The sequence below is a fragment of the Plectropomus leopardus genome, chromosome 1 (genome assembly GCF_026936395.1).
Source record: "Plectropomus leopardus strain MGB_pleo_1.0 chromosome 1, ASM2693639v1, whole genome shotgun sequence".
Lineage (NCBI taxonomy): Eukaryota > Metazoa > Chordata > Actinopteri > Perciformes > Serranidae > Plectropomus > Plectropomus leopardus.
The window spans coordinates 26250887-26264259 of record NC_142176.1 but is presented as its reverse complement, the minus strand read 5'-3'; the positions used below and the strand labels follow the sequence as shown (position 1 = coordinate 26264259).

At 36.5% G+C, this 13373-nt stretch overlaps 1 protein-coding gene and 1 long non-coding RNA gene across 3 annotated transcripts in view; one reads left to right on the top strand and one right to left on the bottom strand.

The window, feature by feature from the left end:
• Positions 1–6083, top strand: part of LOC148190429 (uncharacterized) — a 38963-nt gene extending 32880 nt beyond the window's left edge. The window contains exons 2-3 of the long non-coding RNA XR_015776802.1: positions 2939–3031; positions 5688–6083. This is a non-coding gene — a long non-coding RNA (uncharacterized LOC148190429). The remainder of the gene's footprint in view (positions 1–2938; positions 3032–5687) is intronic.
• myom2b (myomesin 2b) overlaps positions 388–13373 on the bottom strand; it is a 71122-nt gene continuing 58136 nt past the window's right edge. For both annotated transcript variants that reach the window (XM_042504297.2, XM_088078892.1), the window contains 2 exons: positions 1815–1940; positions 388–968 (listed from right to left, as the gene is read on the bottom strand). In XM_042504297.2, coding sequence (XP_042360231.1) covers positions 759–968; positions 1815–1940 — 336 coding nt within the window. In that variant the 3' untranslated portion in view covers positions 388–758. The remainder of the gene's footprint in view (positions 969–1814; positions 1941–13373) is intronic.

The window sequence follows — 13373 nt, the reverse complement described above, 5'->3', positions numbered from 1 at the left end:
GAGACTGAGCCAAACCATTGATCATATGCAGAGCTGCCCCTCTCTACAGGCAGAGTGGGCCCACCTCTCTCCACAGGGCCATACTTGGCTTGGCCCCATCTTCAAAGGAAAGGATGGTGGTAGTGGTGGTGACGCTGTGTGACAGGGGAATTAAGAAATGCAGGCATCAACGAATAAGGTCTCATCAGCAGCATACTGATGATTTTATCAAAGCTATTGTTTCTCATTTTTATGGTATGTTTTTTTTATATTGTAACATGTTTTGAAACAGTGAGCAGTTCTGAGGGCCACCATGTCTCCATGATGGTGAGCCACAAAATACTCTTTATACATATTTAATTGTTCTGCTTCACATACATTGCAGCATCAATTTAAAACACATTTCAGTCTTTTTCCAGCAATGGCTTTAATGAAATTTCAGCTTTATTCAAGTTTAATTTCAGTTCATTTCAATTAAAGAATTCATTTCTAATTAAGTCATGGTCAGATATGGACTGCTTTTATCCATTTGAGTTTATTTTGTTTTCATACATTGATATCACAGGAGTACTTTTTCTTTTTCATTTTTTGCTTACTTTATCAGTTACTGTTACTTTAGTTCTCAGTGCTTTCTTGTCTGTCCAATGCAAAGCCAATAGTGTTAGCTCCATTTCATTCAAGGCTTTTTATGTTTGTCCAGGTAGAGAATACCAATGAAAGATAGTGGTTTACATGTGCACCAGTGTGTGAATATGTTTCTTCTTCATTTATGATGCTTTCTACTTCCTCCTGGTAGGAGTGGGGCTCTTCACTCCTCTTCCAGCTGCTGCCTTAGGAGGTGCGGGGCTAGGAGCTGAGGGAGCAGGGCTAGGAGCAGGCTGGGTCTTAGGCTGAGGGATCTCAATAGGGAGTTTTGGAGGGATGATTGTTTTGGGGGTCAGAGTTGGTTTCGCCTCAGGGATTTTCTCTCCGTGACGGTACACACTGACCTGGAGTAGCAAAATCAGACATAATGTTATTATTTTGCAAACATTTCCCAAACGTGTTTGCAACACATTCTCGTCCAAACTCGACAAATATCATTGCTTAGTATCCTCCTGCATTTGTTGTAGACGTTCCGGGACAGTAATTTACGCCTGTGAAACCCCTTGTTGTCATTGTGTCTTTTCAAAATACACTTTTCACAGGGATACAGTTTCTGCTCGTTAGATGGTTACAGACTTTTTCAAAATAAACTTACAGTGTTGGTACATCACCTCATATTTACTTTTATTTCTTTGTGCAACACAAGCACAGGGTTAGGTTTAGAAAATAATGGTTTAGCTCAACATTCATGCCGGAAGCGAACAGTGGGGTCCGGGGTGAATGTCTGGGATTTGTTGGACCCCTCCCACCTTCTCTATGGGACCTTTTCAGCTCCTTATATTAAGTTGTTATAGGCAGCTTTTTCAAGCTGATGCTATTCAGCTGGCAGACAGCCTATCATACTGTTGCGAAAGGTCCTGTCTGCCTGCGTTAAAATTGACATCGTCCACCAGCGTATCATAATACCACAAAAGGTGGTTTTTGGCATCGGTGTCTGACACCAAAATCACTGAGCAAGCAGCTGTATTTGACGAGTTTGCAGTGAGAACTGGCTGCATCATGGCATTGTGCATCATTTAAACACATAATTTTGAATCATAGGTAAATAATTTACTAGATCAGGATCTAGTATCTATCTATCTTACTGTTTGGCCCCAATCAAAAGATAAGATTTGTGCCACAGATGGTCGGAGAAATTCCACAGCTGTGAGTAAATCCAGTCATTTGCGGTACACAGCAGTGACACTCACCACTATATCCACAGACTCCCCTCCATATTTGTTCTGGACAATCATGGTATATCTGCCAGAATCCTCCATGGAAACGCCTTTGATCGTCAGACTGGCAAACCTGCCCTGGTCCAGGGAGACCACGTACTGAAATATGAAATCAAAGGTTAAAGAAGTGAGAACGCCAGCACAGGGAGTTTAGTATGATCTCACATTTAAAACGCCAGTCACTTTGAGTTCTGTTTAAAAATTGATTTATGTTTTACTTTTACCCAGAGCAGCAGCATGAGCTTTGATTACGACCTTCCTTTAGGAAAAGCTGAGCACTGATAGATCGGCTTAATGGACAGGAGGGCTAATGATCTTTTCTGGTGTATTGTCTATTCTAATCTGCCATGCCCTATTAGCGTAACAATAATATAATTGGATAAAATGACAATAAAAAACACATTCCATCCGTACCTCCCGAGCCCACATCAACAAAATTATTGGTGTTCAAAGCCTTCAGAGTTTAAGTACATCTGTGTAGATGTGCTTCAGACACCTGAGATGAGATAAAGTACTTGTATTGTATTATGTGAGCAGTGAAGGCGAGATTACAGTGTTTTAATTCCACTCTCACAGTACCTGCCCACTCATTTGCAAGGTCTGGGCATTAGTACATTTCCATGGAGTGGCACTTGTATCAGGCTAATTACATTCCTATTAAGAGAGACACTTGCCTTTCTTTTTGAGAAATGTAAAGCTCTACTGGCCTTATAATCAAATGTACCTTAAATAAAGATTTTTGCAATTCATGGCCTTTTTCTAATTAACATTTTGTTTCAACAAAAATTAAACATCATAGTATAGTACGCCATCAAAAATGATGAAAAAACAGTATAGATTGTCATCAAAAGTGGTGATTCACATTAGTGTGTCATCAAAAATGATCAGAAAAAAAGTCACAGAAGTATATCATCAAAAATCAGGAAAAATTTCATGGCATAGTACACAACAGAAATCATGAAAAAGATAGTGTAGTTTGTTATTATGTTGTATTTTGTCAATACTAGTGGTGTCGAATGTCATTAATACATGCTCAACACGCCCTGCTGGTTATGTTGTGCATTGCATTTGATTTTGATCGTGTGCTTTCCTTTCAGGTGGGGTGGCATATACTGACTGAGGAAGACCTTTAAAAAGGAGGGATTTCTGCTCGCCGTCTCATCCTCAAGCCTGGCAGCAGCAGCCGCATGGTGACTATTGAGATTGTTTTCAGCCTTTATTATTTTGAAAAACATCATAATATATATAGTATGTGATGAAAAATCATGGGAAAAAAATCCATGATATGTAATCAAAATTTATGAAAAGATGTCATTGTATATTATTGTCAATGATAAAAACAGTCATAGTACAGTGTTTCATAATAAAGCATGTTGACAAGATATATTGTTGTCAAATATCATGTAAAAACATCATAGTAAGGCCGACCTCTAGCTCAACTATACATCAGTATAGTATGTCTTCAAAAATCATGAAGAAATGTCAATGTAGTATTTTGTCAAAAATCATCAAAAACTTCATTGTATGGTATGTTGTGAAAAATCCTAAAAAAAATTTCATAGTATAATATGTCATTAATAATCATCAAAAATGGTATAGTATGTCATCAGAAATCTTTCAAAAAAACATCATAGTCTAGGATGTTGTTTAAAAAAATGATTAAAAAACTTCATATTACAGTATGTCGTCAAAAATCACTGAAAAACGTGTTTGTGTGAAAAAAGTGTAGTATGTTGTCAAAGAAATCATCAAAACACGCCATAGTATAGTATGGCATCAAAAATAAAGGAGAAAAACATCATACCATACTATGTCGTCAAAAGTCATGAAGAAATATGTCATTCAAAACCAAATCTTAACCAACATTAAGAGACATTGCGAAAAGACTCAAATTTTGACTGATCCTAAAAATGGCTGAAAACAACATATAATAGACTGTACAGACGTGCCATAGTAAGAAAAGTGGGAATAAAGGCCAAAAAAGGCCAAAAACCTTAAAATTTAGCATGAGAGAAAAATGGCCAAAAAGGCAATAGTATAGTATGTCGAAAAAAGTCAAATTTTGACTGGTCTTAAAAATGGCTGAAAACGACATATAATAGCAAGTAGAGTCGCATCATAGTTTACAAAGTGGGAATAAAGACCAAAAAGGCCAAAAACCTTCAAATTTAGCGTGAAAGAAAAATGGCCAAAAAGGCAAAAGTATAGCATGTCGAAAAAAAGTCAAATTTTGACTGCTCCTAAAAATGGCTGAAAACGACTTCTTATAGACTGTAGAGACGCATCATAGTAAGAAAAGTGGGAATAAAGGGAAAAAAAGGCCAAAAACCTCATAATTTAGCATGTCAAAAAAATAAGCAAAAAGGCAATAGTATAGTATGTCGGAAAAAAAGTCAAATTTTGACTACTCCTAAAAATGGCTCAAAACGACATATAGTAGACTGTAGAGACGCGCCATAGTAAGAAAAGTGGGAATAAAGGCCAAAAAAGGCCAAAAACCTTAAAATTTAGCATGAGAGAAAAATGGCCAAAAAGGCAATAGTATAGTATGTTGAAAAAAGTCAAATTTTGACTGCTCCTAAAAATGGCTGAAAACAACATATAATAGACTGTACAGACGTGCCATAGTAAGAAAAGTGGGAATAAAGGCCAAAAAAGGCCAAAAACCTTCAAATTTAGCATGAGAGAAAAATGGCCAAAAAGGCAATAGTATAGTATGTCGAAAAAAGTCAAATTTTGACTGGTCTTAAAAATGGCTGAAAACGACATATAATAGCAAGTAGAGTCGCATCATAGTTTACAAAGTGGGAATAAAGACCAAAAAGGCCAAAAACCTCATCATTTAGCATGACAAAAAATATGGCCAAAAAGGCAATAGTATAGTATGTTGAAAAAAGTCAAATTTTGACTGCTCCTAAAAATGGCTGAAAAAGACTTCTAATAGACTGTAGAGACGCATCATAGTAAGAAAAGTGGGAATAAAGGCAAAAAAAGGGCCAAAAACCTCATAATTTAGCATGTCAAAAAAATAGGCAAAAAGGCAATAGTATAGTATGTCGAAAAAAGTCAAATTTTGACTACTCCTAAAAATGGCTGAAAACGACATATAATAGCAAGTAGAGTCGCATCATAGTTTACAAAGTGGGAATAAACACCAAAAAAGACCAAAAACCTTAAAATTTAGCATGAAAGAAAAATGGCCAAAAAGGCAATAGTATAATATGTCGAAAAAAGTCAAATTTTGACTGCTCCTAAAAATGTCTGAAAACAACAAATAATTGCCTGTAGAGATGTGTCATAGCATACAAAGTGGGAATAAAAGCCACAAACCTCATAATTTAGCATGTCAAAAAATGGCCGAACAGGCAACAGTATAGTATGTCAAAAAAAGTCAAATTTTGACCCTAAAAATGGTTGAAAACGACATATAATAGACTGTAGAGACGCGGCGGGAATAAAGGCAAAAAAATTTCCAAAAACCTCATAATTTAGGATGTCAAAAAAATGGCCAAAAAGGTAATAGTACAGTATGTAGAAAAAAAAGTCAAATTTTGACTGCTCCTAAAAATGTCTGAAAACAATATATATAATACATTATATATATATAAAATAGACTGTAGAGATGCATAGTCATAGTATACAATGTTGAAAAAATTTCCCAAAATGTCTAGCATGTTGAAAAAATGGCTGAAAATGACAAAGTTCAGTATGTCTGTTGGGAGACTAGCCAAGGGTGGAAACTTGCACCCAAATCCATTCCCCCCGAGGGACATGAATCCCCTCATGAACATGCAAACGGCTGCACCCTGGCTTATGAGCATATGTAACATGTTTATGACCCAACAGCAGCAGCCGTCTGTGCATACAGTGACAAGAAACTTCATACGGAGGGGTCAAAACTCCCCTGCAGCAGGAGAAGGAAGCTTCTACCCAAACATGACACCTAAAGCAGCAGGCGGAAGCTTCTATTTGAACACGCCACCCAAGGCAAGCCAAAGAGGAGAGACAGAGAGTGGAGAGAGTGATGATGAGACAGATCTCCAGGTAAAGAGGAAGAGCACAACATTGTGTGGGGCTTTTCAGGGCTTTTTGTGCTTCTGCTTCATCTTGCTTAGACCTTGTGTAAGACAGTATATGCAGCTCCTGTAAAAAGGGAGTGAGGTAACTGTTGCTTATCATTTACTCTTGTAACATTTTTATCTTTGAATAAAGCCTGCCTTGAGCAGTTTTAACATTTTTCAACCATCCTTAGGTGTTCTCATTTCATCCTTCTGAGAATCTAATGAGTGGCTAAAAACACCAAACAAGACAAAAAAGACACAAGTTGCTGGACAGAAGCAAACTTTCTATTTGCTGCCTGGTTTTGATCTCGAGAGAATAAAACCTCACAAAAAACAAGAGAGGGTAGTACCAGAGAGGCTCCCAAAGCCAACCAGGTTCCCCCAAAAGGGGAGGGACTGGACATGCTCCCTCAAAGTGGGGTTTTATCTCTTGGTGTTGTCAAACATAAACAATGTTGGGTATCAATCACTCAAAAAAAGAAAAAGAAACCTTACCTTACATATCCCAAAAACAGCAGTAAAATGCTGTCAGCTGAATAAAATAGCCCGCAGAGACATGGCATAGCAAAAAATGGTGCAAAAATAAACAAAAACACTGAAATTTGACGTGTGGAAAAAATGACCAAAATAGCAAGGCTATAGTATGGCAAACATGTCAAAATATGACATGTCCCAAAAACAGCTGAAAACTGTTGAAAAACGCATAAAATACCCTGCCGAGACACGCCATTGCAAAAACTCTTGCAAAAATAGCCAAAAACACTAAAATATGACATGGAAAAAATGACCAAAGAAGCAAGGCTATAGTATGGCAAAAATGTCAAAATATGACATGTCCTAAAAACAGCTGAAAACTGTTCAAAAATTGCATAAAATAGCCTGCAATCACACGCCATAGCAAAGAATGGTGCAAAAAAAGCCAAAAACACAAACATTTGACATGTGGAAAAAATGAGCAAAGAAGCAAGGCTATAGTAAGGCAAAAATGTCAAAATATGACATGTCCTAAAAACAGCTGAAAACTGTTGAAAAGTGCATAAAATAGCCTGCAATCACACGCCATAGCAAAGAATGGTGCAAAAAAACCCAGAAACAATGAAATATGACATGTGGAAAAAATGAGCAAAGAAGCAAGGCTATAGTATGGCAAAAATGTCAAAATATGACATGTCCCAAAAACAGCTGAAAACTGTTGAAAATTGCATAAAATAGCCTGCAATCACACGCCATAGCAAAGAATGTTGCAAAAAAAGTCAAAAACACATACATTTGACATGTGGAAAAAATGAGCAAAGAAGCAAGGCTATAGTATGGCAAAAATGTCAAAATATGACATGTCCCAAAAACAGCTGAAAACTGTTGAAAACTGCATAAAATAGCCTGCAATCACACGCCATAGCAAAGAATGCTGCAAATAAACCCCAAAACAATGAAATATGACATGTGGAAAAAATGACCAAAGAAGCAAGGCTATAGTATGGCAAAAATGTCAAAAAATGACATGTCCCAAAAACAGCTGAAAACTGTTGAAAATTGCATAAAATAGCCTGCAATCACACGCCACAGCAAAGAATGGTGCAAATAAACCCAAAAACACTGAAATATGACATGTGGAAAAAATGAGCAAAGAAGCAAGGCTATAGTATGGCAAAAATGTCAAAATATGACATGTCCCAAAAACAGCTGAAAACTGTTGAAAACTGCATAAAATAGCCTGCAAAGACATGCCATAGCAAAGAATGCTGCAAATAAACCCAAAAACACATACATTTGACATGTGGAAAAAATGAGCAAAGAAGCAAGGCTATAGTATGGCAAAAATGTCAAAATATGACATGTCCCAAAAACAGCTGAAAACTGTTGAAAACTGCATAAAATAGCCCGCAAAGACACGCCATAGCAAAGAATGCTGCAAATAAACCCAAAAACACTGAAATATGACATGTGGAAAAAATGACCAAAGAAGCAAGGCTATAGTATGGCAAAAATGTCAAAATATGACATGTCCCAAAAACAGCTGAAAACTGCTGAAAACTGCATAAAATAGCCTGCAAAGACACGCCATAGCAAAGAATGCTGCAAATAAACCCAAAAACACTAAAATATGACATGTGGAAAAAATGACCAAAGAAGCAAGGCTATAGTATGGCAAAAATGTCAAAATATGACATGTCCCAAAAACAGCTGAAAACTGTTGAAAACTGCATAAAATAGCCTGCAATCACACGCCACAGCAAAGAATGGTGCAAATAAACCCAAAAACACTGAAATATGACATGTGGAAAAAATGACCAAAGAAGCAAGGCTATAGTATGGCAAAAATGTCAAAATATGACATGTCCCAAAAACAGCTGAAAACTGTTGAAAATTGCATAAAATAGCCTGCAATCACACGCCACAGCAAAGAATGGTGCAAATAAACCCAAAAACACATACATTTGACATGTGGAAAAAATGAGCAAAGAAGCAAGGCTATAGTATGGCAAAAATGTCAAAATATGACATGTCCCAAAAACAGCTGAAAACTGTTGAAAACTGCATAAAATAGCCTGCAAAGACATGCCATAGCAAAGAATGCTGCAAATAAACCCAAAAACACTGAAATATGACATGTGGAAAAAATGACCAAAGAAGCAAGGCTATAGTATGGCAAAAATGTCAAAATATGACATGTCCCAAAAACAGCTGAAAACTGTTGAAAATTGCATAAAATAGCCTGCAATTACACGCCATAGCAAAGAATGTTGCAAATAAACCCAAAAACACTGAAATATGACATGTGGAAAAAATGACCAAAGAAGCAAGGCTATAGTATGGCAAAAATGTCAAAAAATGACATGTCCCAAAAACAGCTGAAAACTGTTGAAAATTGCATAAAATAGCCTGCAATCACACGCCACAGCAAAGAATGGTGCAAATAAACCCAAAAACACATACATTTGACATGTGGAAAAAATGAGCAAAGAAGCAAGGCTATAGTATGGCAAAAATGTCAAAATATGACATGTCCCAAAAACAGCTGAAAACTGTTGAAAATTGCATAAAATAGCCTGCAATCACACGCCACAGCAAAGAATGGTGCAAATAAACCCAAAAACACTGAAATATGACATGTGGAAAAAATGACCAAAGAAGCAAGGCTATAGTATGGCAAAAATGTCAAAATATGACATGTCCCAAAAACAGCTGAAAACTGCTGAAAACTGCATAAAATAGCCTGCAATCACACGCCATAGCAAAGAATGGTGCAAAAAAAGCCAAAAACGCAAACATTTGACATGTGGAAAAAATGAGCAAAGAAGCAAGGCTATAGTAAGGCAAAAATGTCAAAATATGACATGTCCTAAAAACAGCTGAAAACTGTTGAAAACTGCATAAAATAGCCTGCAAAGGCACGCCATAGCAAAGAATGGTGCAAAAAAAGCCAAAAACACATACATTTGACATGTGGAAAAAATGAGCAAAGAAGCAAGGCTATAGTATGGCAAAAATGTCAAAATATGACATGTCCCAAAAACAGCTGAAAACTGTTGAAAATTGCATAAAATAGCCTGCAATCACACGCCACAGCAAAGAATGGTGCAAATAAACCCAAAAACACTGAAATATGACATGTGGAAAAAATGACCAAAGAAGCAAGGCTATAGTATGGCAAAAATGTCAAAATATGACATGTCCCAAAAACAGCTGAAAACTGTTGAAAACTGCATAAAATAGCCTGCAATCACACGCCATAGCAAAGAATGGTGCAAAAACTGCCCAAAACACAAAAAATTGACGTGTGGAAAAAATGGCCAAAGAAGCAAGGCTATAGTAAGGCAAAAATGTCAAAATATGACATGTCCCAAAAACAGCTGAAAACTGCTGAAAACTGCATAAAATAGCCTGCAATCACACGCCATAGCAAAGAATGGTGCAAAAAAAGCCAAAAACGCAAACATTTGACATGTGGAAAAAATGAGCAAAGAAGCAAGGCTATAGTATGGCAAAAATGTCAAAATATGACATGTCCCAAAAACAGCTGAAAACTGTTGAAAATTGCATAAAATAGCCTGCAATCACACGCCACAGCAAAGAATGGTGCAAATAAACCCAAAAACACTGAAATATGACATGTGGAAAAAATGACCAAAGAAGCAAGGCTATAGTATGGCAAAAATGTCAAAATATGACATGTCCCAAAAACAGCTGAAAACTGTTGAAAATTGCATAAAATAGCCTGCAATTACACGCCATAGCAAAGAATGTTGCAAATAAACCCAAAAACACTGAAATATGACATGTGGAAAAAATGAGCAAAGAAGCAAGGCTATAGTATGGCAAAAATGTCAAAATATGACATGTCCCAAAAACAGCTGAAAACTGTTGAAAACTGCATAAAATAGCCTGCAATCACACGCCATAGCAAAGAATGGTGCAAAAACTGCCCAAAACACAAAAAATTGACGTGTGGAAAAAATGGCCAAAGAAGCAAGGCTATAGTAAGGCAAAAATGTCAAAATATGACATGTCCCAAAAACAGCTGAAAACTGCTGAAAACTGCATAAAATAGCCTGCAATCACACGCCATAGCAAAGAATGGTGCAAAAAAAGCCAAAAACACAAACATTTGACATGTGGAAAAAATGAGCAAAGAAGCAAGGCTATAGTATGGCAAAAATGTCAAAATATGACATGTCCCAAAAACAGCTGAAAACTGTTGAAAATTGCATAAAATAGCCTGCAATCACACGCCACAGCAAAGAATGGTGCAAATAAACCCAAAAACACTGAAATATGACATGTGGAAAAAATGACCAAAGAAGCAAGGCTATAGTATGGCAAAAATGTCAAAATATGACATGTCCCAAAAACAGCTGAAAACTGTTGAAAACTGCATAAAATAGCCTGCAATCACACGCCACAGCAAAGAATGGTGCAAATAAACCCAAAAACACTGAAATATGACATGTGGAAAAAATGACCAAAGAAGCAAGGCTATAGTATGGCAAAAATGTCAAAATATGACATGTCCCAAAAACAGCTGAAAACTGTTGAAAATTGCATAAAATAGCCTGCAATCACACGCCACAGCAAAGAATGGTGCAAATAAACCCAAAAACACATACATTTGACATGTGGAAAAAATGAGCAAAGAAGCAAGGCTATAGTATGGCAAAAATGTCAAAATATGACATGTCCCAAAAACAGCTGAAAACTGTTGAAAACTGCATAAAATAGCCTGCAAAGACATGCCATAGCAAAGAATGCTGCAAATAAACCCAAAAACACTGAAATATGACATGTGGAAAAAATGAGCAAAGAAGCAAGGCTATAGTATGGCAAAAATGTCAAAATATGACATGTCCCAAAAACAGCTGAAAACTGTTGAAAATTGCATAAAATAGCCTGCAATCACACGCCATAGCAAAGAATGTTGCAAATAAACCCAAAAACACTGAAATATGACATGTGGAAAAAATGACCAAAGAAGCAAGGCTATAGTATGGCAAAAATGTCAAAAAATGACATGTCCCAAAAACAGCTGAAAACTCTTGAAAATTGCATAAAATAGCCTACAATCACACGCCACAGCAAAGAATGGTGCAAATAAACCCAAAAACACATACATTTGACATGTGGAAAAAATGAGCAAAGAAGCAAGGCTATAGTATGGCAAAAATGTCAAAATATGACATGTCCCAAAAACAGCTGAAAACTGTTGAAAACTGCATAAAATAGCCTGCAATCACACGCCATAGCAAAGAATGGTGCAAAAACTGCCCAAAACACAAAAAATTGACGTGTGGAAAAAATGGCCAAAGAAGCAAGGCTATAGTAAGGCAAAAATGTCAAAATATGACATGTCCCAAAAACAGCTGAAAACTGCTGAAAACTGCATAAAATAGCCTGCAATCACACGCCATAGCAAAGAATGGTGCAAAAAAAGCCAAAAACGCAAACATTTGACATGTGGAAAAAATGAGCAAAGAAGCAAGGCTATAGTAAGGCAAAAATGTCAAAATATGACATGTCCTAAAAACAGCTGAAAACTGTTGAAAACTGCATAAAATAGCCTGCAAAGGCACGCCATAGCAAAGAATGGTGCAAAAAAAGCCAAAAACACATACATTTGACATGTGGAAAAAATGACCAAAGAAGCAAGGCTATAGTATGGCAAAAATGTCAAAATATGACATGTCCCAAAAACAGCTGAAAACTGTTGAAAATTGCATAAAATAGCCTGCAATCACACGCCACAGCAAAGAATGGTGCAAATAAACCCAAAAACACTGAAATATGACATGTGGAAAAAATGACCAAAGAAGCAAGGCTATAGTATGGCAAAAATGTCAAAATATGACATGTCCCAAAAACAGCTGAAAACTGTTGAAAACTGCATAAAATAGCCTGCAATCACACGCCACAGCAAAGAATGGTGCAAATAAACCCAAAAACACTGAAATATGACATGTGGAAAAAATGACCAAAGAAGCAAGGCTATAGTATGGCAAAAATGTCAAAATATGACATGTCCCAAAAACAGCTGAAAACTGTTGAAAACTGCATAAAATAGCCTGCAATCACACGCCATAGCAAAGAATGGTGCAAAAACTGCCCAAAACACAAAAAATTGACGTGTGGAAAAAATGGCCAAAGAAGCAAGGCTATAGTAAGGCAAAAATGTCAAAATATGACATGTCCCAAAAACAGCTGAAAACTGCTGAAAACTGCATAAAATAGCCTGCAATCACACGCCATAGCAAAGAATGGTGCAAAAAAAGCCAAAAACACAAACATTTGACATGTGGAAAAAATGAGCAAAGAAGCAAGGCTATAGTAAGGCAAAAATGTCAAAATATGACATGTCCCAAAAACAGCTGAAAACTGTTGAAAACTGCATAAAATAGCCTGCAAAGACACGCCATAGCAAAGAATGCTGCAAATAAACCCAAAAACACTAAAATATGACATGTGGAAAAAATGACCAAAGAAGCAAGGCTATAGTATGGCAAAAATGTCAGCATATGATATGTCCCAAAAACAGCTGAAAACTGTTGAAAACTGCATAAAATAGCCTGCAATCACACGCCATAGCAAAGAATGTTGCAAATAAACCCAAAAACACTGAAATATGACATGTGGAAAAAATGACCAAAGAAGCAAGGCTATAGTATGGCAAAAATGTCAAAAAATGACATGTCCCAAAAACAGCTGAAAACTGTTGAAAATTGCATAAAATAGCCTGCAATCACACGCCACAGCAAAGAATGGTGCAAATAAACCCAAAAACACATACATTTGACATGTGGAAAAAATGAGCAAAGAAGCAAGGCTATAGTATGGCAAAAATGTCAAAATATGACATGTCCCAAAAACAGCTGAAAACTGTTGAAAACTGCATAAAATAGCCTGCAATCACACGCCATAGCAAAGAATGCTGCAAATAAACCCAAAAACAATGAAATATGACATGTGGAAAAAATGACCA